Below are 23889 nucleotides of genomic sequence, written 5' to 3'. Positions count from 1 at the left end.
GTTTAAAGTCTGATCTTAACTAAAATATAATATATATATACTTAAAGCGCAAAATTAAGGTTATTAAAATATTAATAAATATTTACAAAAGTATGATATTGTACTCATAAAAATATAAGTGTTCCATATGATCATATCAGTGTTATAGTCGATAGGGCGGCTTTTATTTTGCCTGGTGTTCTCCCGTCATGCAGTGTGTATGTGTGTAGTGTTGCTGTGTCAGTGTGTGTAGTGATCGCCGTCTCTCAGCTGTAATAATGTCCGGCAGTAACTCCTACAGACTGCGCTCTTCTCTCCCGGCGCACGACATGGATGTCCGGGGTCTCGCCGCTGTCGCCTTCCCGGACGGAGCGTTCGTGTCGGTGTCCAGAGACCGGACCGCGCGGGTCTGGGTACCAAACCCAAGGTAAACCAGCTCCAGCTTCCTCCTGTTGTGTCTCACACCGGCTTTACTTTTGTTTTTGTCGTATACTAAGCAGTCTGGTTCATAGTTTACAGAGTTGTTTAGCTTTATCGTATGTTGGAATATTAAGCGCACTATCACTATCATCTGAGACGAAACTAACTAAATAGCTTTCGTTTCCTGACAGTGACGGATCTAAAACACTCCACTAATGAGCGTTAAAGCAATAGTAACGTAATACCCAAAAAGAAAATGAAATAATTTACTTGCACTCTTCTTGTTGTTGTCAAACTGTATGACTGCCTTCCATCCGTGGAACTGTTTTGACATCGTTACCATTCACATCTTTTAACATACATGAAACTGAATGGAGACTGAGGGAGTCGTTCTGCCTTTTGTGCTCCACAGAAGAGTCAAACACGATGTTAACTCATTGTTGTGTGTGAACTGTGTTTTTAAAGTTCTCCAACGTCATAAATTTAGTTCAGGTCTCTTTGTGTGAAGCTTTATTACTTATTTATTGGTTTCCATCACTGCCAATGCATTAAAGCTGAACTTTGCTGTTTACATAAGCAATGTAGGTTACATTCTGAAACAAAAAGGCATAAATAACTGCATTAAAGTGAAGATGACATTTAAACCACAATAATTTAGAATCAATAATTAAAAAAGATGTATGAAGCAAGTTATATTCCAAATTACGAAAATATTTAGTGATTTTATTTGGCAAGAGTGCATTATATTGATTCAAATGAACAGTAAGAATCTTTTGTACAAAGAATTAGTTATTTTAAATGTTTGCTTATATTCCCTAAATTATAGTTTCCACAGAAGTGTTAATCACAACAATTTCCAAAACATAATAAGAAAAAAATTAAGGACTAAATCAACAAATTGGAATGATTGTGAACATTTTCACATTTTTTTACTGGAATAAATATTATTTTCACAATTATTAGTATCATTCATTCATTTTCCTTCAGCTTAGATTCTGATTTCTCAGGGCTGGTCGCCACAGTGGAATGAACCATCTAGGCATGGGCTGGTTTAAGATTCTGACAGTATGTTAACCTTGGATAAAAATTTTACGTTATTGTGATCACTGCTCTAAAATATATTCTTTTTTAAATGTCTGGGTAAAAAACTAAAACTTTTTCCTCTTTGAACACAATATATTTTATTTTGAGAAACATTTAAAGTATTTTGGAGCAGTAAACATGTCAGGCTAAATCATTCAAATGAATCATTGACTTCTACTATCTTCATTAGTTTCAGAAACACAGATATCTTTACAACTTGCACATACACATACAATGGTATAGCAGAAAATTTTAAGAACCACCAACTATGCATATGTTTTTACTCAGCGGATGCCCTTTTAGCCGCAACCCAGTTCCATGCTGGGAAACATTAATATAATTGAACATAAAAACTGTTTTTTTATTTTTTTTTTATAATAACAATATTTGACAGCACTGAATAACTGTTGACTATATTTTTGATTGAGTAATCTCTGAGCAAGCATAAGAGGCTTAGTTTAGAAATATAAAATGCTTTTGAACAGTATTGTGCATATACACTAAATTTGAAATAAAAAATACAGTTCATCCCTTCTTTTAAAAATGACAGGCACACACTTCTGAATAGGGCTGCACGATACTGGAAAAATTTGACATTGTAATATTTTTTTTTCTTTGTGATATATATTGTAATATAATTTCACCAGATGGCTTAAATAACTCTATTTGCAAAGTCATTACTTGGGATGATTTTGTAGGGGAGTGAAATATAAATGTATTTTTATGTAATTTATTATATACATAAACTACAGTCATAAATAACAGTATAATTCAGTTGAGCAAATATTAAAGTGAAACAAACCATGCTTTATAGTTTTTGGAGAGAGCAACAGTATTCAGGTACAGAACTTGATTAATCAAATGTAAAATAGCGCTGTGTAGTCTTCACTATAGAAATAATTTAATAAAATTAATCTTTTTGAAACTTGTTTATGCACTATTAAAATGCTTGAAACTCTTTTCAAATGCTCACACAGTCAAAGGCCCTAAAACACAAGCAGATGATAAACTTTCACTCTATTATGGTTCAATTCTGCAGTGTCTCTGTAGTTTCTGGTCATCTATAATCCTAACTCTGCATTGCATGTCTTGCAATGTGATTAATGCAGATGCGCACATTGCGATATCGATGCTCAAACCATATATTGTTCAGCCCTACTTCTAACATTGCCTTTTTAACTCCTCTATTTTTTTTCTTGTGCAGCGAAAACCAAAGCTTTACAGAGATGCACTGTATGAACGGCCACTCAAACTTCGTGTCGTGTGTGTGTATCATCTCTCCTAATGAAACGTATCCACGAGGACTCATCGCCACTGGAGGACACGACAACAACATCTGTGTGTTTTCCCTAGACAGACCAGACCCTCTGTTTACCCTCAAGGGTCATAAAAACACAGGTGCTGTCTATTAATAATTCTATTACTGTAGCATAAAAACATTATTATTATTATTATTATTATTACTGTGGGTTAATGCAGGTTATCTTGAAATGACTGATTTCTGTGTGTGTTCACAGTCTGCACACTCTCTGCTGGCAAGTTTGGTACAATATTGAGTGGCTCGTGGGACACTACAGCCAAAGTGTGGCTTGGAGAGAAGTGCATGATGACTTTACAGGTAAAGTGACACGATTCTTGGTATCGCAACAGCAGGGCAGCACGAATAATTTAAGTAAAACTTGAATTGCAATTTGGCTTGGTGTCAATTTTAATGACGGTGATTTAATTAGATTAAAATTATGTTCTGTGTGTTTTAGAGAGAAGCACAGCACTGTGTTCTTTTACACAAGCTGAACATGATTTTGTGGTTTCAGTGTGTCAGATTCAGCTCAAAACAGAACACTGTGCTCTTAGTTTTGCTAACATGCCAACTGTTTCCCATGAGTTGTGTGTATAAGCCAGCTGTTGTCAATGAAAGAGAAACTTTTATTCTCCATGTATGTTTTTCTGCTTAAACAATTATTATTATTAAACCAATTATTATTATTATTTAATTAATAATAATAATAATAATAAATAAAACATAAAAGAGATGACTTGAAATAAAAAAATGTAAAAAACTTAACGAAATAAATACTACTACTACTAATAATAATAATTATGGATGCTCATTTCAGTTAATATTCCAACCAAAAACTTATTTTTGTTAACCAAATATTAAGCGTTAACTGGTCAGATTAATATTAAATTATTATTTAATAAATAAATAAATGTATATTTTGTCCAATAATATCTAATAATAAACATGTCTATTTTGTGTCTGGCACATTAAATATTTAATTTTAAAATATTGATTTATTTTAACATGCGAACAACAGCAAACATATTAACAACAGAACATCTTCACGTACCTGTGTAACTGCATAGAAAAACAGAATAAACTAAATGAAAAAGTAAAATAGGCCTGCCCTAGATATTTTTACTTAAATAACAAATGTAGATTACAAAACGAAAACACTGATTGAATTCTTTTTAGGAACCTGCGTAGGCTGTTTTTTTCTAATAATGTTTTTTTCATGTCAAATTAAAATAGCAGGCTACCTAAAATCAATTGCTCCACTGAAAATATGCATTTAATTAATTCTCCGCTGTTATTTTATATCACAAACCTCTGTCAACATTTTTAAGATATGTTATTATTTTAAAGATTATGTCTTGAGTATCTGATTTTACCTTAGAGCTTCTGTGCTTTCAGTTTCTCCATCACTCGCGGTTCATGCGCACGCTGCATTTAATGAGACAACAACAAGGCGCATATGTTGACTTTTTTTTTTTTTTTTTTAAGTATAAGCTACTGTAGCATATAATAATTTAGTTTTTTACAAATGGTATTGCATTAATTTGCATACATGTTTTATAGTTTATATAGCTATAAAATGAAAGCCTGCAATTTGGTGAGGAGTTATCATTGTGCAAAAAACAGTTAAAAATGCATCCCTACTAATTATTATGAGCATCCCTTCTAATAATAATTATTATAATTGTTGATATTAATATTATTAAATAAAACAAGATACAGTTGAAGTCAGAATTATTAGCCCCCCTTTGGATTTTTTTTTTTCTTTTTTAAATATTTCCCAAATGATGTTTAACAGAGCAACGAAATTTTCACAGTATGTCTGATAATATTTTTTCTTCTGGAGAAAGTCTTATTTGTTTTATTTCGGCTAGAATAAAAGCAGTTTTTGATTATTATTATTTTTTTTTTATATAGCCATTTTAAAGTTAAAATTATTTGCTCCCTTAAGCTATATTTTCTTTCAGTTGTCTACGGAACAAACCATCCTTATACAATGATTTGCCTAATTACCCTAACTTGCCTAGTTAACCTCATTAACCAAGTTAAGCCCTTAAGGGCGCTTCCACACCTAGACTTTTGTTTCGGAACCTGTCTCGTTTCCCCAGTTAGCGCGGTTCGTTTGGCATATGTGAAACCTGCAATCACCCTGGGATCCGCGGCAAATCAATCAGTCCGAGATCGCCTGAATGAGGTGGTCTCGGCTCGATTGAAACAAACTCTGGAACGGAACGATTGTAGTGAGAAAGCAAAACGATCCGAGCTTAGCTATATCACACTGTATTATGGACATGTAATAGGCATATATATGGCTATATAAAGAGAGAATTATGAGTAGGGCGGGATGTCATTCCTACCGGTAAATGTGCGTTTCATGTCAAATACGAAAGTGAAAGCATGCTGAACTATTAACGAGAGCTTATAATGTCTTGTAGCTGAGCGGGACTCTGATCAATGTGAGGAGAGTTTACTCGCACTTGACTTGTTTTAGCTCTTTTGGTCCGTTTAGAAAATTTGCTGTGTGAAAGTGAACCGCACCAAGTACAAAGTGCAACATTTAAACCATTTTAATCCCTGTTTCGGAACAAAACAGGTGTGAAAGCACCCTAAGCAACTTTTATGCTGTAGAGAAGTGTCTTGAAAAATATCTAGTCAAATATTATTCACTGTCATCATGGCAAAGATAAAACAAATCAGTTATTAGAAATGAGTTATTAAAACTATTATGTTTAGAAATGTTGAAGAAATCTTCTCTTTGTTTAACAGAAATTGAGGGAAAAAAATAAACAGGGTGGGTAATAATTCAGGGGGGCTAATAATTCTGACTTCAACTGTATATGACTATTGACTCCCCGTGTTCGCATGGGTTTTCTCCGGGTGCTCCAGTTTCCCACACAAGTCCCAAAAAATTTGGTATAGGTGAATTGGGTAAGCTAAATCTTTTGTAGTGCATGTGTGTGGATGAGTGTATATGGGTGTTTCCCAGTGTTGGGTTGCAGCTGGAAGGGCAAACATACGCTGCTGTGTAAAACATACACTGGATAAGTTTAAGGCCCCAGATTAATAAAGGGACTAAGCTGAAAAAAATATGAATATGACTATTGAGATCTAAAAAATAACAATAATACAAATGTATTCACATTGTTATGCAATCCTAAATCTTTAGGACTGATAGCACAAGTTTGTTTGTAGAAAAAAAAAAAATGGTAAGAATAATTATAATAATAATGATGGTAATGTATTCACACTGTTATGCAATCATACATAAATCTTAAGACAAACAAACACAACCTGAGGCTATTTTCCTAATTAGTAAATCAAGTAAAGTGAAGTTTTTCTGTATAATAATTTATTCATTACTGGTATACATTTTCATCACATAATAATTGTAACCAAAGTTATAATTCATTATAATATGTGATTTATGGCTTGTTTGGTGTTGAGCTGTTTTAAGAGAAGCTTTGAGAACTCCTTTTTCAGCAAACGTGAACATTATTATCATCACCATTATTATTATAATCATGTATGCAATTTATGATATGCAGTCATAAACTTTTAGGGCAAGTTGTGTAGCTTTATAAATGTAAAGAAGTTAGAATATGTTATGAGCAATTCCAGCATTATGGATGTGACATTTGCAGCAAACATTTACTCACAGAGACTGTATGTTGAAACATCTGTTTATATTCTGCAAAACAACTAACCACAGTGTTAAGGGATGGGAAAAATATCTGTAAACATGTTTTTATATTTATTTTAAATGAGGGAAATAAACATGAGTTATGCATGTGACCAAAGAAGTATGCAAGTTTACAGCATACAACATATTTTGTTGAAATTATGTGAATTAAACTGGCTAATCAAATGTTAATCAAAAGGATACAAGTTAGCGCTCTATTCACAAAAAGGATTTCTTTATGACATATTTTTTGCATTTATGAGGAAAAACCTTCGTTATATACATGACATCTCTCCATTATGGATGTGACAAATGAAATTTTGGTGAAACATTTTTTATTTTCCTCATGTCAAGGTTGACGTTTGCGTGGGATTTTACTTTTATACTATTTAATAGAGTTCCTTTATTGCAATTTGTTTTATGCATCATACTTTTTTGGGCACAACACCAAATATGTCAACAGATATTTTGGTAACACTAAACAATAAGGTTGTATTAGTTAACGTATTTACTAACATTAACAAACAATGTACAATACATTGTACAGTACTATAAGGTCAAGCACAGGGTGTAAATATTGCTTTAAAAACCATTTAGAATGCGTTAATCAAGCAATGTATTACTGAGGATCTTTCATGTAAATCATGCAGCTCTGTCTCTTTAAGAGCGATGTCAGATATGCAATGGATTCCAGTATGCGAGTAAGTGCTGACTGCTTTCTTCTGTAATTGCTGCTCCACAGGGACACACCGCGGCTGTTTGGGCGGTGCTCATTTTACCAGAGCAGGGCTTGATGCTGTCTGGATCAGCTGACAAAACCATAAAGTTATGGAAAGCTGGTCGCTGCGAGAAGACCTACACTGGTACATCTGAATGCTCAATGTTTAAATACTAAGCTAGAACTAAATACATGTAGAATGGGCCTCCAGCAGGGGTCACTATTTGTTGCAATGGTGAAATAGTGTGTGAGATAATTGAAGTGTGTGTGTCCTGCAGGTCATGAGGATTGTGTGCGAGGGCTGGCGGTCATAAATGATGTGGAGTTCTTCTCCTGCAGTAATGATGCCAGTATCAGGCGGTGGATGGTGACGGGTGAATGTGTGCAGGTTTACTATGGTCACACTAACTACATCTACAGCATCGCCGTCTTCCCTAATGGAAAAGGTGCTTTTTTTGTTCTCCAGTATTTTGGTACAGGGTCAGAAAATGTTTGCATTAAGGAAACTACTTTTGCAAGGTGTCCAAGGGGTCTTAAAATTTATTTAAAGTTGATAAATCAATGTAGAGAAATTTAAGGCCCTTAAAAAGTCTTGAAAAATCTTAGATGCTATTTTGCAAGGCATTACATTTTATATCACTTTTGATTAAGCTATGTATGGTGTATGCTAAAGTTTACCTGAATTAAATTTGTGAATATCAGGATGATGTGTAGTTTATGAAATCAATGAAATCCTGCTACATTTGACATCTTTTGCTGCTTTGTTTACGGCAGTAATCAAGGCAAAACCATTATTTCTGCAGTTCTACAGGCGCCAACCTGCTGAATTAGCTGGATTTAATAGATTTTTAATCAGTATATGAATAATGTTTTAGCTTTGGATTAGTTTCTTACATTAATATTTAGTAAAATATCGCCAGTGTTTCCGGTTGAAATCTAAAGTGGTTATAGGGTCTTAAAATGTATGGAAAGAGTCTTAAAAAATGTCTTAAAAGGTAATGAATTTCACTCCCTGATTCCTGTATATACTCTGTTTTGGATTAAGGGTCAAAATTTGGCCCCCACAACTAATTCAGGGTTCCCACACTACTTGAAAGTGCTTGAATTTCAGACATACTGTATGGATTCAAGACCTGGAAAGTACTTAAAAACAAATAAAGATCCTTGAAAGTGCTTGAATTAAATTTTAAATATTTTTTTTTTATGGTTTTATTGCAACAATTGTGCTCAGTTGTCAAAAACTGAATGAAAAATCTGAGAATAACACTAACAGATAATGCACATTTTATATTTATATTTATATATTTAAGAAACCGCACTTAAATATCACCAGTATTGAATTCAACTAAAATTATTAAAGCTCTTTAAGCATGACTTTTTAAAATGGTTGAAAATGATTCTGACATTTTTTATATAAATATTAGGTGTAAGTGAAACTTTAAGTACAGCACAGACTTGCATGGACCTATATATGCTGGGGTATTAATAACAAAGTCATTTGGAAGCTTATTTGTATTTGCCAAATCTCGTGACTGAGTTTTGATAGATATTATTGAGCAGCAATTATTTATTAATTTGCAACAAGGAAACTCCTCAGAGTCGTAAAGCATCACTTTGCTACAGCAATCCAAATGTAAAAAAGGTTTTTGATGTTCTTTAGGGGCTAAATTGAAATCAAATACCAGCAAACTGACATACTACTTTAGAATTTCATGCCTACTTTACAAATATTGTCAAAAGTATGACAAAAACTGGTTCATATTTCTCAAAGCATACACAGAAATAGGGGACACCCTCATATGGTCACCAATGTCATTCGGTGGTCATGTTTGGTACTGCGGCCAAACTAAACATCACTGAAAGCTATTTTTTAAGATATCAACTTTAAATTTGGAATATAGTTTGTTCAGATATTTAGCTTTGATTTTTATGCCAAATTTGGGCTAAAACAGGTTTTTGTAAAATACATATTTTATGTCATTTGATAAACTATAAATGTAATATTTAATAATTTCCATAAACGTAGTCACATAAATTTAGTTTTCTTTAACTTGTTTAACTTTTTCACTTTAAATACAATCTGATTTCTGTCTTCTTTAATATGAGACCAAGCTTAAATATGTGCTTCAATATAATATAATATAATATAATATAATATAATATAATATAATATAATATAATATAATATAATATAATTTCTCATAAAATGCTTTCATTTGGAGAAAACACACACACACAGGAGTGGCTTTATTGCATCAGATATATGTCACTTTGCTCACTGCTGATTGGTCAGATGTTAGTTGATCTTAAACCCAGAATGAAACCTGCTCAAGAGCACAATATGTACTGCAAGTTACCATAATGATTTTTGTGGCATAGAAGTCCTTGTTAAAGCGAAATATCAACTGAAAATTAAAAGCTACTCACCCTCAAGAGTTTTTTTTTTCTGTTAAACAAAAAAGAAGATGGCAATGTGGTGGTGCAGTAGGTAGTGCTGTCGCCTCACACCAAGAAGGTTGCTGGTTTGAGCCTCGGCTGCGTCAGTTGGCGTTTCTGTGTGGAGTTTGCATGTTCTCCCCACGTTCGCGTGGGTTTCTTCCCAGTGCTCCGGTTTCCCCCACAGTCCAAAGACATGCGGTGCAGGTGAATTGGGTAGGCTAAATTGTCTGTAGTGTATAAGTGCATATAAGTGTGTGTGGATGTTTCCTAGAGATGGGTTGCAGCCGGAAGGGCATCCGCTGCGTAAAACATGTGCTGGATAAGCTGACAGTTCTTTCCGCAGGGGCAACCCCGGATTAATAAAGGGACTATGCCGAAAAGAAAATGAATGAATGAAAAAAGAAGACATTTTGAAGAATGTTGGAAACCAGTAGCCATTGAAATTCATAGTATCATACTATAAAGGTTTATGGCTACTTATGCTTTTCAGCATTCTTCAGAATATCATAATTTGTGTTTAACATAAGAGAGAAACTGGTTTGAAAGGGAGCGTAAATGATGATGACAGAATTTTCATTTTGGGGTGAACTATCTTTTAATTTCTGACCCCAGTTCGATTTACTCACCTGCCGTATTACCTTGTTTGTTTGTTTTTTTCATTTATTTCTATAGCACATTTAAATACAACAAATGTTGACCAAAATGCTTTACAAATCAGACAACACACAAAACCTAATACTTGCATATGTAAACAAAGTAAAATTTTGTTACTATCCTACCCATATCACCTTCTTTTTTAATATGCTATCATAGACTTCATCAGCACAGGAGAGGACCGAACACTGCGGGTCTGGAAGGAGGGTGAATGTTGTCAGACTATCCGTCTTCCCGCTCAGTCGGTGTGGTGCTGTTGCATTCTGCCTAATGGAGACATTGCTGTCGGAGCCAGGTAATACATGCTACTGCTGTTTAGACTGATTTATTAGCACGCAGGAGACTGAACTTTTCACATTTCTCTGAAGTGACGGCATTATCCGCGTGTTCACTGAGAGCGAAGAGCGTGTAGCTAGTACACAGGACCTGCAGGCGTTTGAGGATGAGCTTTCTAAAGCTGTCATCGACCCCAAGACTGGAGATTTGGGGGACATCAAGATAGAGGAGTTACCTGGCAGAGAACATCTCGATGAACCAGGTCAGCAGTGTATTATTGTTTATTTGTTGTATTTATATTATAATCATTTGCTTTATGCAGGTAGTTACGCTTCTTATTTTCATTGTAATTTACCTTTTTGGAAATACAGTTGAAGTCAAAATTATTCGCCCTATTGTGAATTTTTTTCTTTTTTTCTATTTTAACGGAGCAAGGAAATTTTCACAGTATGTCTGATAATATTTTTTTCTTCTGGAGAAAGTCTTATTTGTTCTATTTTGGGTAGAATAAAAGCTGTTTTTATTTTTTTCAAACTATTTTAAGGTAATTTAAAGGTATTTTAAGTTGATTCAATATTATTAGCCCCCCTTAAGCTATATATTTTTTCAATAGTCTACAGAACTACTGTAATACAATGACTTGTCTGATTGCTTAAACCTGCCAAGTTAACCTAATTAACCTAGTTAAGTCTTAAAATGTCACTTTAAGCTGTATAGAAGTGTCTTGAAAAATATCGTTAAACAGAAATTTTGGGGGTGGGGCGGAGGGGATTATATGTACAGTAGTACCTCACACACCCAAATTCGTTGCAGTAGGTGCTTTGGATATATATTAAAAATAAACCACTCAAACCTGCTTGATCACTTTAATAGGCGATTTTCAGATCCAAAGATTTAAAAACACATAATCAAGAGAAGTAAGAGGTGAAAATAATATCAAAGACTAGTCCTCTGATTAGTTGGTCAACAAAAAGCAAAGCAGCAAATAAATTCTAGCAAATTCTATTAGTTTGTATTAGGGCTGAACAATATATCGTTTAAGCATTGATATCACAATGTGTGTATGTGCAATAGTCACATCGCAGGATTAGATTATTTATTCAATTATTCCTTATACAATGATGACCATGATTTTACATTTGATTGTAAAATTTCTGTAGTTAAATACTGTTAGATGCCCTAAAAAACCTTAAAGCACTGTTTATTTATTTAATTTCGCTTGTGAATTTATTATAATTCATGGACTGCAAAGAAAAAGTTAATCATCCCAGTCGATCTAAATTAATGAGTCTTTCCAAATAGAACTATTCAAATCATTTGGTGAAATGATATTCATATCGCTATATATATATATAGCAAGCAAAACGAAATATCGCAATGTCAGATTTTTCCAATACCGTGCAGCCCTAGTTTGTATATCCAAAGTAAATTGTATAATCAAAACCACTAATTTTTTTATAACAAGATTATAACTTCAAAACAAAGAAAGACAAAAAAAAAGATGCAAATGAAATCTATACTCAAAGAACAGATATAGTATTTGTGATATAATCACTGTATTACACAACATTTTTCATCAGTCTATAATAAAAACAGCTGTGGTAGTAGTAATAATATTATTTTTTAATTATTTCTATTTCACTTGAAAAATCCATCTTCAGAAAATGAATATTCAAAAAACAAAAACTATTAAATAAATAGTCATTTTTATACTACACTTAAAATTAATTCAGAATTGTATACATGTCATTTTAACATTTATAAATGTATTCTCTTTTTGAGTAAATGTTGTACACATTTCAGTAATTTCTGTTTAGTTTTTCCCTTTTCATCTAAAATTTTGATTAGCTTTTTGTATTCAAGTAATTTTGCTCATAATGGAGCTCTTTAAAACTAAAAATATTTTTCAAACAGAGCATGAAAACATTTTTGTATTATAAATAGCCTATGTATTTTATATTAAAAATGTCATATCTCAGCATATATTTTGTATTAATAATGTGTAGATGTGTATCTACCTGTATATATGTATGAAAAATATTTAATAATGTTTATTTATATAAACATGTGTTCCAAAAAGTTTACATTTGTTTAAATGAGTTAATAGCAGTAATTATCATAAACTAACTACGATCAATACATTTACATTGTTTATTATCCTTTAATGGTTAATGTTTTTATATTTACTAATACATCGCTCAAATAAAATGGTTTGTCTGTCAGCACTATATAATGCATTGTGAACTGACAAACAATAAATAGTTTTATTTGTATTAACCAGCCAAATGCTGTGAAAATAATATTGTTTAAGGTTAGCATGGTGCAAAACTAAAAAATACAAGTTCTGTCATCATTTATTCCCTCTTTACTTGTTCCAAACCTTTATGAGTTTCTTTCTTCTGTTAAACACAAAAGAAGATATTCTGAAGAATGTTGTAAACCAGTAACTTTTGACTTTCATAGTATTTTTTTTCCTACTAAGGGAATCAGTGGTTACCAGTATTTAGCTTTCTTCAAAATCTCTCATTCGTGTTCAACAGTAAAAAGATTTGTAAACACTTGAGGGTGATCAAATAATGAGTAGATTTTCAGTTTTGGGTGAACTATCCCTTTTACTGTTAACAAATGATATCTTTTTTTGTATTTTAGTCAAAATGTAACAGTTTTGCTCACAGTGTTTTTATTATTATTGTGCAGGTAATCGTGATGGACAGACACGGCTCATAAAGGAGGGCTCTAATGTTGAAGCATATCAGTGGAGCATGAGTGATGGACGCTGGATGAAGATTGGAGATGTTGTTGGTGGTTCTTCTCAGCAGAGCTCAAAAAGAGTGATGTATGAAGGCAAGGTGAGGCATCTTAGCTATTAAATAGTCCTCTTTTTAAGTAGTGTTTGTAGTGAACACTTACATTAGTCCATGGATGTTGACTACTGTAAGTTATTGAAGAAACAAAAGCCCCTTTTCTACAATCTAAAGTAATGATTGTGTTGTGTTATTCATGTCAATCCGGTCCAATCAGCGCAGACACGGTTTCATTTTGCACTGTGGTGCTTGATGTCCCCCAATGTAATCATTTTGAATGTAATATAAATGTGTCAGTTGTTATGTCATAGACACTGCCCACACTGCTCTACTAGTCTGTGCAAGAATTTGGGGCTAAGAATGGTTAATAGTTATTCTGTACCATTTCAGGCTCGTGTGGAAATACAACTGGAACCGTACCCGAATGCTCTTTGAATGGTTTAGCATTATAGTGGAAAAGGGACTATAGCTTTTCAAAGCTTCTAAAAAACAGAACCAATTGCTTCGCAAAATGGTTCACTGTTTTTGAAGCGTTAAAACACTACATGTAAAGACAACTGCTGGTCAAAACTGTGTAAATGCAACATAAACTTGCATTAGAATCGGCTTTTTCAAACATATTGCAAACTTTACATTGAAAGTACAACATAGAAATGCACTTTTAATATCATTAGATATTAAGTGTCACCATAATATGTTCTTTTACCGTTTTTCATGGCTTATATTACTTTTTCCAATGTTTGGCTCTGTTAAACAGGCTAAAAGATTAAATGTATTCCTTTTCATTTTACAAATGGTTCACTAAAACATCTACAAACTAGTAAGACTTATTTGACATCAGGTAAAAACAATGATTTGCGATCTGAGTGAACATGCATAATTTATGTGGATTTTATGGTTATACTTCAGAACACCCCCGTGGAGAACCATTGAAAATTCAAAACATTTTGAAACAGTAATGACATAATAAAGCTGTTTACATTATTGTGTGACCTTGCCAATTGATTACTTGCTCCGAACCACTGATTTAAAACCAGATTTGTAAAGGTTTTGGAGCTTCATGAAGCATTTTGTAGCTCTGCCCAGTTTAACTTTAAACCATATTAAAACACATGATCAAACTTAATGAGCTCTTCAGGCTTGTTTGACACCTACAGGTAAGCGTATAAGAGTAGGTCAAAACTCAAAAGTTTCGTTTTAAAATGCGTATGTTTTGCTACGATTACACCCTCCATCCACACTACCCCCGGAGTTTCGAGCCCCGAAAACAGAGCATTTTGGAAACGCTGAAGAGGCCGTTTTGGTTCTAAAATGCTGCTGCTCTGTGTCAGTGTGAATGGGGGAACATGGAGACATATAAAAAAAAACGGAGGCATGGCTGCAGACATTCACCTATCTGATAGGGGCTTTTTCTCAATATTAAGTAGCCTACACACAGTTCAGTCGTGCATCCTTTCCTTGTATGTTCAGACTTCGCAATTTGATATGAAAAACAAACTCCCGAGGACACGTCGGTTAAATCTTTAAAGGGAACAGTGTACTTTATAATGTCATTCCCATCACCCTGGATACATTGTAACAAAATGTTGAGGCATCATGTAGCTACAAATATGACCATCATCTTCACTGTAATGGAGCATATAACATAACTGCTTCCTTTCATTTTCAGTGAAAAATAAGAAACATACCCTCCTTTTGATGAATATCAGTTTTAATAATCAGTTATGGCCATTGTAGCAGTATAACGTACAATAAGTTTATACATTATAGGAAATAAAGGCAAGTGATCAGTAAAAATTCGCAGAATCAGTGTACGCAGTAACATAAATTAATATATTAACTTTGCGCTCAGCCAAAACACATTAACTGAGAACAAGAAATAGATTCAAAAGACCAAAGAGTCATTAGCTAGAGACAAGATGAATTAAATATCACGTTTACCAACTATTGTGAGATGAAATCCAGCGGTAGATCCTTGATGAACTGTCTCACCAGATTAGGTGTGCTCAAAGCACCTGCCTGGAGCTGACGAAAACTAAAACGTATTTGTGTAAACGGTGGCTAAGTTTGACACCCCTGCTCTAACTCTAAGGTTTCACCATAGTTGCAGTCATCTTGTAACTCTTGTGATTTCACTTCCTAAAGGAGTATGACTTTGTCTTTACCATTGACGTGAATGAGGGAGGTCCACCCATGAAACTGCCTTACAATTTGGCGGATGATCCCTGGCTGGTGGCACACAACTTCCTGCAGAAGAATGACCTGAGCCCCATGTTCCTGGATCAGGTGGCTAATTTCATCATCGAAAACACAAAAGGCCACACTCTGGGTGCAGCTCCTGCCTCAGCCGCAGACCCTTTCACAGGTATCCAGCAGAGCTCCAAACACTTTCACATAGTGATATATAATGGAGTTTAAGTTAAGAGTCCAGTGCATATAGAGAGAAGAGTGTTTCTACAGGTGGTTTGTCAAGCCCATTCACCAAAAACAGGCAACTGTTGTTGTCTATTGAGCAAAGGGGTAATGTCTTAAGATTTGAGTTGACTTGATTGATGACTTAACAGAAGAAATTTGAACATACTGTAACTAAGGCCCTGTTCGCATCTGGTATTAAGATGCGTTTTCATTGATCTGATCACAAATGGACAAAGCAGAAACATTAGCATTCACAGCTGCCGTTTAAAGGGTCGTCACGGTTAATTAATCGTAAAGGCTTTTCAACACCTTGTTTCTTCACGGAACAAAACTGCGGCAACTAAACAAAGCTATGCCATCTGTGTGTTAGTTTAAAGTTCCTTGCTTGCACACCGAGACTAATAATCATGCACACTTGATTAACTTTGACTGAGGCTATAACTACAGCAAGTTCCAATAGAGGGACGTGTACGCGAGGCAACGCGCTCACACTTTCCAGCCACACCTAGTTGAGATGACAGGGAGCTTCTGTGACCGCGGGAAATGCTAACGGCTGAAGTTTAAGGAAGACTCAATGAAAAGTACACGTTTGCAAACCGCACTTCTACGTCAAGTTACGGTCAGTCTCAAAACTGCTCCAATTGGTCCACCTTGTTTATGTTGTTAACTTGAAAAAAAAGGACTGGGTGTGTTTATATCACCCTAATATGACCGTCTATACACTATACCCACACACATGTCTGTCCAAACAGCTTGAAAAGTTGATTTTTCACCATAGCTGGCCTTTAAATGTGTCTGTTCTGTCCATTTTCGACCACTTATGTCCTGGTTTCATCGAGGGGAAGTCCTATGGGCGGGTCTCGATGCTTTCATCAGAGGGGAGGAAATCTTGCGGTTACACATTGGCTCACATGAATATTACATCAGAGAGTAGTTGTTAGTGTTGTTGTTAAGAGTGTGCATGTTTGTGTATGGGCTTCTTTTTGTTATTTCAAACCAGTGGACAAAATAAGCTCATGCGACTATCATATCATCAGAAAATAAGACTACGGGAAAGAAGATGAGTAGAGTAGCCACTTTCATTCCCTTTCATTTTCACACAATGATGACTTATGTGGACAGAGGGCTGTGTTTAGAGGCTGTTCGACCACGTGTGTTCACACTATTACAGCAATCTGATCAAATGCGTTTCGACCACCTCTGAAACGACAACGGATCTTAAAACCAAGTGTGAACATGGCCTAATTGTTTTTGCAGGCTGCAGTAATAAGTGATTTATATTAGTTGAGATGAGACGTTATCATTAATTAATATTCAATTCAATTCACCTTTGTTTGTATAGCGCTTATACAATGTAGATTGTGTCAAAGCAGCTTCATATAAAAGGTCATAGTAAATTGGAACAGTGTAGTTCAGTTTGTAGTGTTTAAGTTCAGTTCAGTTTAGCTCAGTTCAGTGTGGTTTAATAATCACTACTGAGAGTCAAAATACTGAAGAGCAAATCCAACGATGCGCAGCTCTATAGATCCCGAACCATGCAAGCCAGTGGCGACAGCGGAGAGGGAAAAAAACTTCACTAAATGGCGAAAGTGAAGAAAAAAAACCTTGAGAGAAACCAGGCTCAGTTGGGCACGATCATTTTAATTTCTCCGCTGGCCAAACGTCTTGTGCAGAGCTGCAGTCTCAGTGGCGGAGGCTGAATGAGATATGAATATGAATGAGAGTTTCAGTGTCTTTGCTGCTGACAGTAGGATGCAGTGTATATATAAGTACTGACTCAAATATTACACCCAGATTTCTAATGGTATGTGATGGCGTCAATATAACCCCATGAATGAATATACTAGGTAAATTTTTTTAAATATATAGTGGACCAAATACAATAAGCTTCATGACTGTTTAGGTAATTTACTAGTATGATGCTCTATTTTTATTGTGCTTTCACATTTGGTGATCAAGTGTTTTGTTCTGAAACTAGGATTAAAAGTGTTACAATGTTGCCTTTAAATCTTGGTTCATGCGTTTCACTTTCACACAATAAATTTCTAAACTGACCAAAATTGGTAAAACAAGTCAACTGCAAGTAAACTCTCCGTACACTGGTTAGAGTTCATTGGTTTATTTTCCAGGATTCCACTATGCTGCCATACATTGCTATTTTAATTTATGATAATGAGAAATAAGACGTAGGCATTGAAATTAATTCATTATAAATGAAAGCATGCCTCTTTCATTTTAAATGCATAAAATGAAAGATAGAATCCAAGATGGATCAGAGGTAAGATTTTATCAGAGCCCCATTTCAATTGTCAAGTGTTTTAAAAATCGGTCTATTATATCTATCAATCTAATGCCCGTAATTGTTTTGTAACATTTATTAAGACATTTAATAACTTTTGTTTTCGTTCATATTGGCTAGAATTATACATTTATAGCGTACATTTACATTATGTATAAGATACGTTGGAAAATAGTTCTGAGAGGAGCAAGTGCTTATGATTGACCATGGCTGGTCCATCATTAGCTAATACATGATCCACCAATCAGTCAATGCCTAAATCACCATAAATAACCAGAAATTCTTACCACAATATCTTCGTTTTGAAGAATCCCCCTTCCACCCTTACTTCTCCTCCCTTTCTAGACAGGGTGGCACGGCAGCCCAGTGGTTGGCACTAGGGATGCTCCGATCAGGATTTTTGCAGCCGATACTGGGTACCGATTCCTTGTCATGGTGATTGGCCAATACGATTACCGATTCTGATTTTCAAGCTTTATATAAATTAGGGATGTTGCATACATGTAATGGTAAAAATTGAAAGGAGCTTCAAATAAAATGTATTTTTTATGATTATTATTATTGTTATTACAAAACAGATGTTAAAAAAAATTGGTAAGAAAAATTACTAACAGCACAATTTGGAAACAATGCTCGTGTTGTAGTGCTGCTGATGTGTAACCCGGGTGCGCATGTGCACTTTCCTCTGCTTGTAAACTCGTAAACAAACACTTGCGATCGGTTCATGAGATCGGCTAGATCAACAAGTACCGATCGAGTCATGAAATGTGATTACGGCCGATACTGATCTGTGGCGATCGATAGAAGCACCTCTTGTTAGCACTGTTGCCTCACAGCAAGAAAACATCACTGGTTCAAGTCCTTACCAGGCCAATCGACGTTTCTGTGCAGAGTTTACATGTTCTCCACCTGATCGTGTGGGTTTTCCCCTTCCCCCCGGGTTCCTCGGTTTCCTCCCACAGTCCAAAGACAATCAACATAATTGAATTGACCAAACCAAATGGGCACTATAGACGAGTCAGCAGTATGTTTCTATAGCAATTCATAATTTGCCATTTATAAGCGGGGGAGTTCTCGAGATCTACCTGAGCTCAAACTCCCCTCTCACCCTTCCATTGTGCCATACACAGTTTAATATCAATCATTAGCTAAGGTTGAACTCTTAAAAAAAGACTTTAAATAACTGATGTTGTGTTCTTCAATCAACTTTTAATTGACATCAACGTGTCAATGTGACTTCTTTCAAAATTTAGACATGATGTGGATCAATACCAGATGATATATTCCTTCATATCTTCTGTGTTCTCAGGTGCAGGGAGGTACATTCCAGGTTCTGGAGGCAACGGACAACAATTTGGCGCTGATCCTTTCACAGGTAAGCCTTGTTCACTTATATGAACCGAAGGGTTGTGGTACATCATGTAAGATCTTATGTGTTTCTTTGCCCAGGTGCTGGTCGGTATATTCCTGGCTCAGGATCCACAGGAACAGCACCTTCAGGCGGAGCTGATCCTTTTACTGGTAAAATACTTCAAACTGTGCAAATGGGTAGCATCACATGCAACGTATTAGCCATATAAACCAGCATACCTCTCAATCTTCTCCAGGTGGCAGTGCCTACTCCTCTCCTTCCCTCCCGAAATCTACAACAAACATCTTTTTCCCCAATACTGATGGAGTCATGTTTGAACAGTCGAATACAGTTCAGATTCTTGGTAAGTGAAACTTTTTTCCACTCAAACTGCTCGAACATTTAGCCTCCAGCTTCTAAAATGTAAGACTACTTTCTGGTTGGGCTTGAAAATGGCTGAAAGTGACAAAAGGTTTGTTGTTGTTTTTTTACACATGAGACCATATTACAACAGTAATAGCATGGTAATCTGTGAAACTTATGTCATGCTGACATTAGTGTCTTAAGTTTCACCTTTTGCTTCTCTAATGTGGTGTGCAGGTAAGCTTCGAGAGCTGAACAGCAGTGCTCCTGCAGACCATAAGCTGAGTGATGCTGCACTGGACTGTCTAGAGAAGTTATTGAATCTGGTTACAGACTTAATGACTCAAGAACAGCCTACAGCAGAGCAGATAACTGTTCTTTGGAGGGCTTGCCACTGGCCAGAAGGTAAGAAGTTATTACAAAAACAAATACAATTCACCATATTACTAATCTTTAGCAAAGTATTACTGGGGCAAACCAAATGTGTGCATTTGACTTTTTTGAGTATTGCTACAACTAATTGGTTCAAGTAAGTAAAGGTTTATTTATGTAGCACCTTTCCCAGACGTTGAGTCACAAAGTGCTTTACAATAAGAGAAAACAAGAACACATATCAATAAAAGAACATGTTAAAACATATTAAAACAAGTAAAAAAAATCCAAATACAGAAACACTAATACTGTTAATTAAAAGCTTGACCAAAAAGATGCGTCTTTAAATGCTTTTTAAAAAGTTCAACTGATCCCAGAGTTCTCAGTGCTATAGGGAGAGAGTTCAAGAGCCTTGGGGCTACCACACAGAAGGCACGGTCACCTTTAGTCTTTAGACGAGTTCTGGGAATAGCTAAAAGGTCTTTGCCAGAAAACCACAGAGACCGGCTACATGAGTGACTACGTAAAAGATCTTGAATATATAGGGGTGCTTGACCAAGCAGATCTCTTTGTTTAATGACCAGAATCTTAAAATTGACTCTAAAACTAATTGGAAGCCAGTGAAGTGCCTTAAGCACAGGAGTAATGTGTGACCTCCTACAACTTGCAATCGATCCATAGAAGGTTTGTTTAGACAATTGAACAGAACATTATAGTAATCCAATCAAGAAGAGATGAAGGCATGGACAAGCATCTACTTCTCTTCCTTTGACACAATAGCTCTTATTTTTGCGATGTTCCTCAGATGGAAAAAGCATGTACGAACAACAGACTTAGCATGGCTATTAAAACACAGAGCTTGATCCAAGATGACACCCAGATTTCTAATATCACTGCAATTTGAAGATGACAAACCCCCAAAACTTGCTTGATCATTGGGGTGATGCTATCTGGAGCAAAAATCAACATTTCAGTTTAGCAGTTTTAGCCCCTCATCTGTCCCGACGTTGTAGTACAATTATAAACCTATTAAACATTTTTTAGGTGACTATTAAACATTTAAACTGATAAAGCAAAAAAAACAGAAAAATTTAAATTGTGTGGCCAAAACAAATATTTATATAAAGAATATTTATAATTTTTTTAGAATTATTATTTCTATTATTATTATTTAAATCTTCTTCTAAATCTCGTCTTCCTTCTTTTTTGTCCTTGGTTGATCACATGCCTGTAAATCCCATGTCTGCCATTTTACAATCAAACGAGTGATTTAGCATCTGTTGTGAAGCAAACTGCACACGCAAAAGAAGCGAGTAAACTCAAAATGTTCACGTGTCTAATTATGTGTGAATATCGTGATTTACTCACGCAAGTCATATCCGGTGTGAACGACCCATAATAATTTGCCACTGCAGACTAATTAATTAGCCACCAATTTTGAGTGTGATGCCCACATTTCAAGCAGCCAATCAAAAACAGATGCTTAACACCAACTTCCTGTTCTACGTGATTTATTTTCAGTATTTATAGCATCATTAGTAACTATCATGAACTAATAGTAATTACTATAGTATATTTTAGCCTTTACTACTGTAAACTGTAAATACTGTCACCGACCAGAGCGAGAGGTGGCAGTAACGCACCAAAAAGTTTGTTGTCGACCACAGGAAGAAGAAATCGTCATTCTTGCTTTGTGAATGTCGGTGGGTAAAGTCTAGATTGGATATGCGGCTGGCCGGAAGTGCGATATGCACATTAATAAAGCAGCATTTTTAATGACACTCTATAACAATAATTAATAGGTGTTAAAAATACAATTTATTGGGTAATTTAATAGATAACATAAATAATACTCTGTACAACAACTGTTTTTACATTACTATGACGGTTGGGTTTAGGGTTGGGGTGGGGGTAGACGTTAATAAAATACAATAAATGGGAAATTTATTAAATGATAAAAATAATTCTCATTAACTTCCGGCCGCAAACGTATCCGATCTAGCAACAACCATGTCATTGCCGTCACTTATTAATCCGCGATTAGTAAATGTAGCTTGTGTGGATGCTACTGCACTACTTGACTAAAATAATAGCGACTAATAATTCTTTACCGAAAAGCTATTTGATTTAGAAAATAGCGGCGCTACCATCACGCTACTGAGAAATGTATTTTAACCCCTTAAGGCTCAAGGTGTTTTTTTACATGCATTTTTTTTGGGCTTATTGGAACCTAATTAGAATAAAAATCCAAGTATCATCTTTTGATACGATGTACTTTTAGAATAATGATGTCCATATATGTGGACTTGTGGTCTGAATTTACATAAAACACTTTTTCCTGAATTTTTTTAAATACATATTTAACATAGAATTTTTTTTTGAACTTACTTTGACTATCAGAGAGTAAAAACAAATTTTTTTCCTCATTTTGGATAATTAAAATAGGGTTTGGAACATTTCAAATGCTGCAAAACAGTTGCAGGATGACAGTGTATATCTGTAGCACGATATAAAACATTGAAAGTATTTTAAATAGCCACGTAAGAGCTAAAAGGTGCTGTCCACGTATGTGGCCACTCAAGCCCTAGGAGGTTAAGCTAGTAGCGTTACTAATTGTAGCGACGCTACTGCCTAACACTGGATTTCTACATTTAGCGTGATCAGCAACAGCAGTAGTAACAGAGTACTAATTTCTCATTAACAGAGTAGTAATTTTTCACAGAATTAAATATTTTACAGTTTATTTTTATTCATTATTTGTTAAACCCAAAAGTGTCTTGCAGTGCTGTTTCTGTAATAAATGGAAAGCAAATGACATTTGTCTCCTATTTTTGGTTGATCCGAAAAATAGTCCAATCCGTGACTAAAAAACCATAACATGACCCCAACCGTGAGATTTGGGATCTATTACACCACTAGAAGATTGCTTCTGTATATAATATTTACAACAGTAAAGTTCAGTAAATTAACCAGTCATCCTCTCCCTCTTCAGACATTGTCTTCCCCGTGTTGGACATCCTGCGCTTGGCTGTGCGTCATCCAGAAGTAAATGCCCATCTCTGTGGCGGGACCGAGGGTGCCAGTCTTTGCAACCATCTCCTGGGTCTGATGTCCCCTGAAGGCAAAGCTGCAAATCAGATGTTGGCACTGCGCACTCTCTGCAACTGTTTCACTGCATCCCACGGTCGGGCTCTCCTGTTGGGCCAGCGTGATGCCGTCCTATCTCGGGCCGGAGATCTCCGCACCGTCTGCAACAAGAACATCCACGTAGCGCTGGCCACCCTGGTGCTCAACTATGCGGGACGGTTGTACGGTCAGCCGGCTGAGATCGAGGCCAAGGCGCAGTGTTTGTCAGTGGCTAGCACGGCATTAGAGGTGGTGCAGGACAAAGAGGCTGTCTTCAGGCTACTGGTGGCACTGGGAACCACAGTGTCCGGGGACAGCACTGCAAAGGACCTTGCACGATCTCTGGGGGTCAACTCTCAGATTTCTAAATACGCCAGGGTCTCTGATCCAGCTAAAGTCGGGGAGTGTTGTCGATTAGTGCTGGATGAACTGCAGTGATGTCACGAATGCTGAAACGCTCTTCTCTTTCCATTGCTCCGTCTTGACGAAGCGTCTTTCAGAGCTCTTAAACCTCAATCTCTTTATCATTAGTTTGTATTTAAATTTTCACATTTTGATGCTGAATGGATCTGGATGAATGCATGATGTGAATAAACACTGCTGATTAATCTAAA

General features: G+C 35.5%; 1 protein-coding gene across 1 annotated transcript; it reads left to right on the top strand.

The window, feature by feature from the left end:
• Positions 1–193: 193 nt before the first annotated feature.
• On the top strand, positions 194–23889 carry plaa (phospholipase A2-activating protein). Its single transcript, XM_056462277.1, has 14 exons — positions 194–406; positions 2687–2880; positions 3000–3100; positions 7201–7321; positions 7455–7622; positions 10429–10564; positions 10638–10807; positions 13243–13394; positions 15495–15714; positions 19373–19438; positions 19513–19584; positions 19671–19778; positions 20015–20182; positions 23142–23889. The coding sequence occupies exons 1-14, from the start codon at positions 258–260 to the stop codon at positions 23711–23713; spliced, it is 2397 nt and encodes a 798-aa protein (XP_056318252.1). The 5' UTR covers positions 194–257; the 3' UTR covers positions 23714–23889.

Source organism: Danio aesculapii, chromosome 7 (genome assembly GCF_903798145.1).
Source record: "Danio aesculapii chromosome 7, fDanAes4.1, whole genome shotgun sequence".
In the NCBI taxonomy this organism is placed as follows: Eukaryota; Metazoa; Chordata; class Actinopteri; order Cypriniformes; family Danionidae; genus Danio; species Danio aesculapii.
This window is presented reverse-complemented; position numbering and strand designations above follow the sequence as displayed.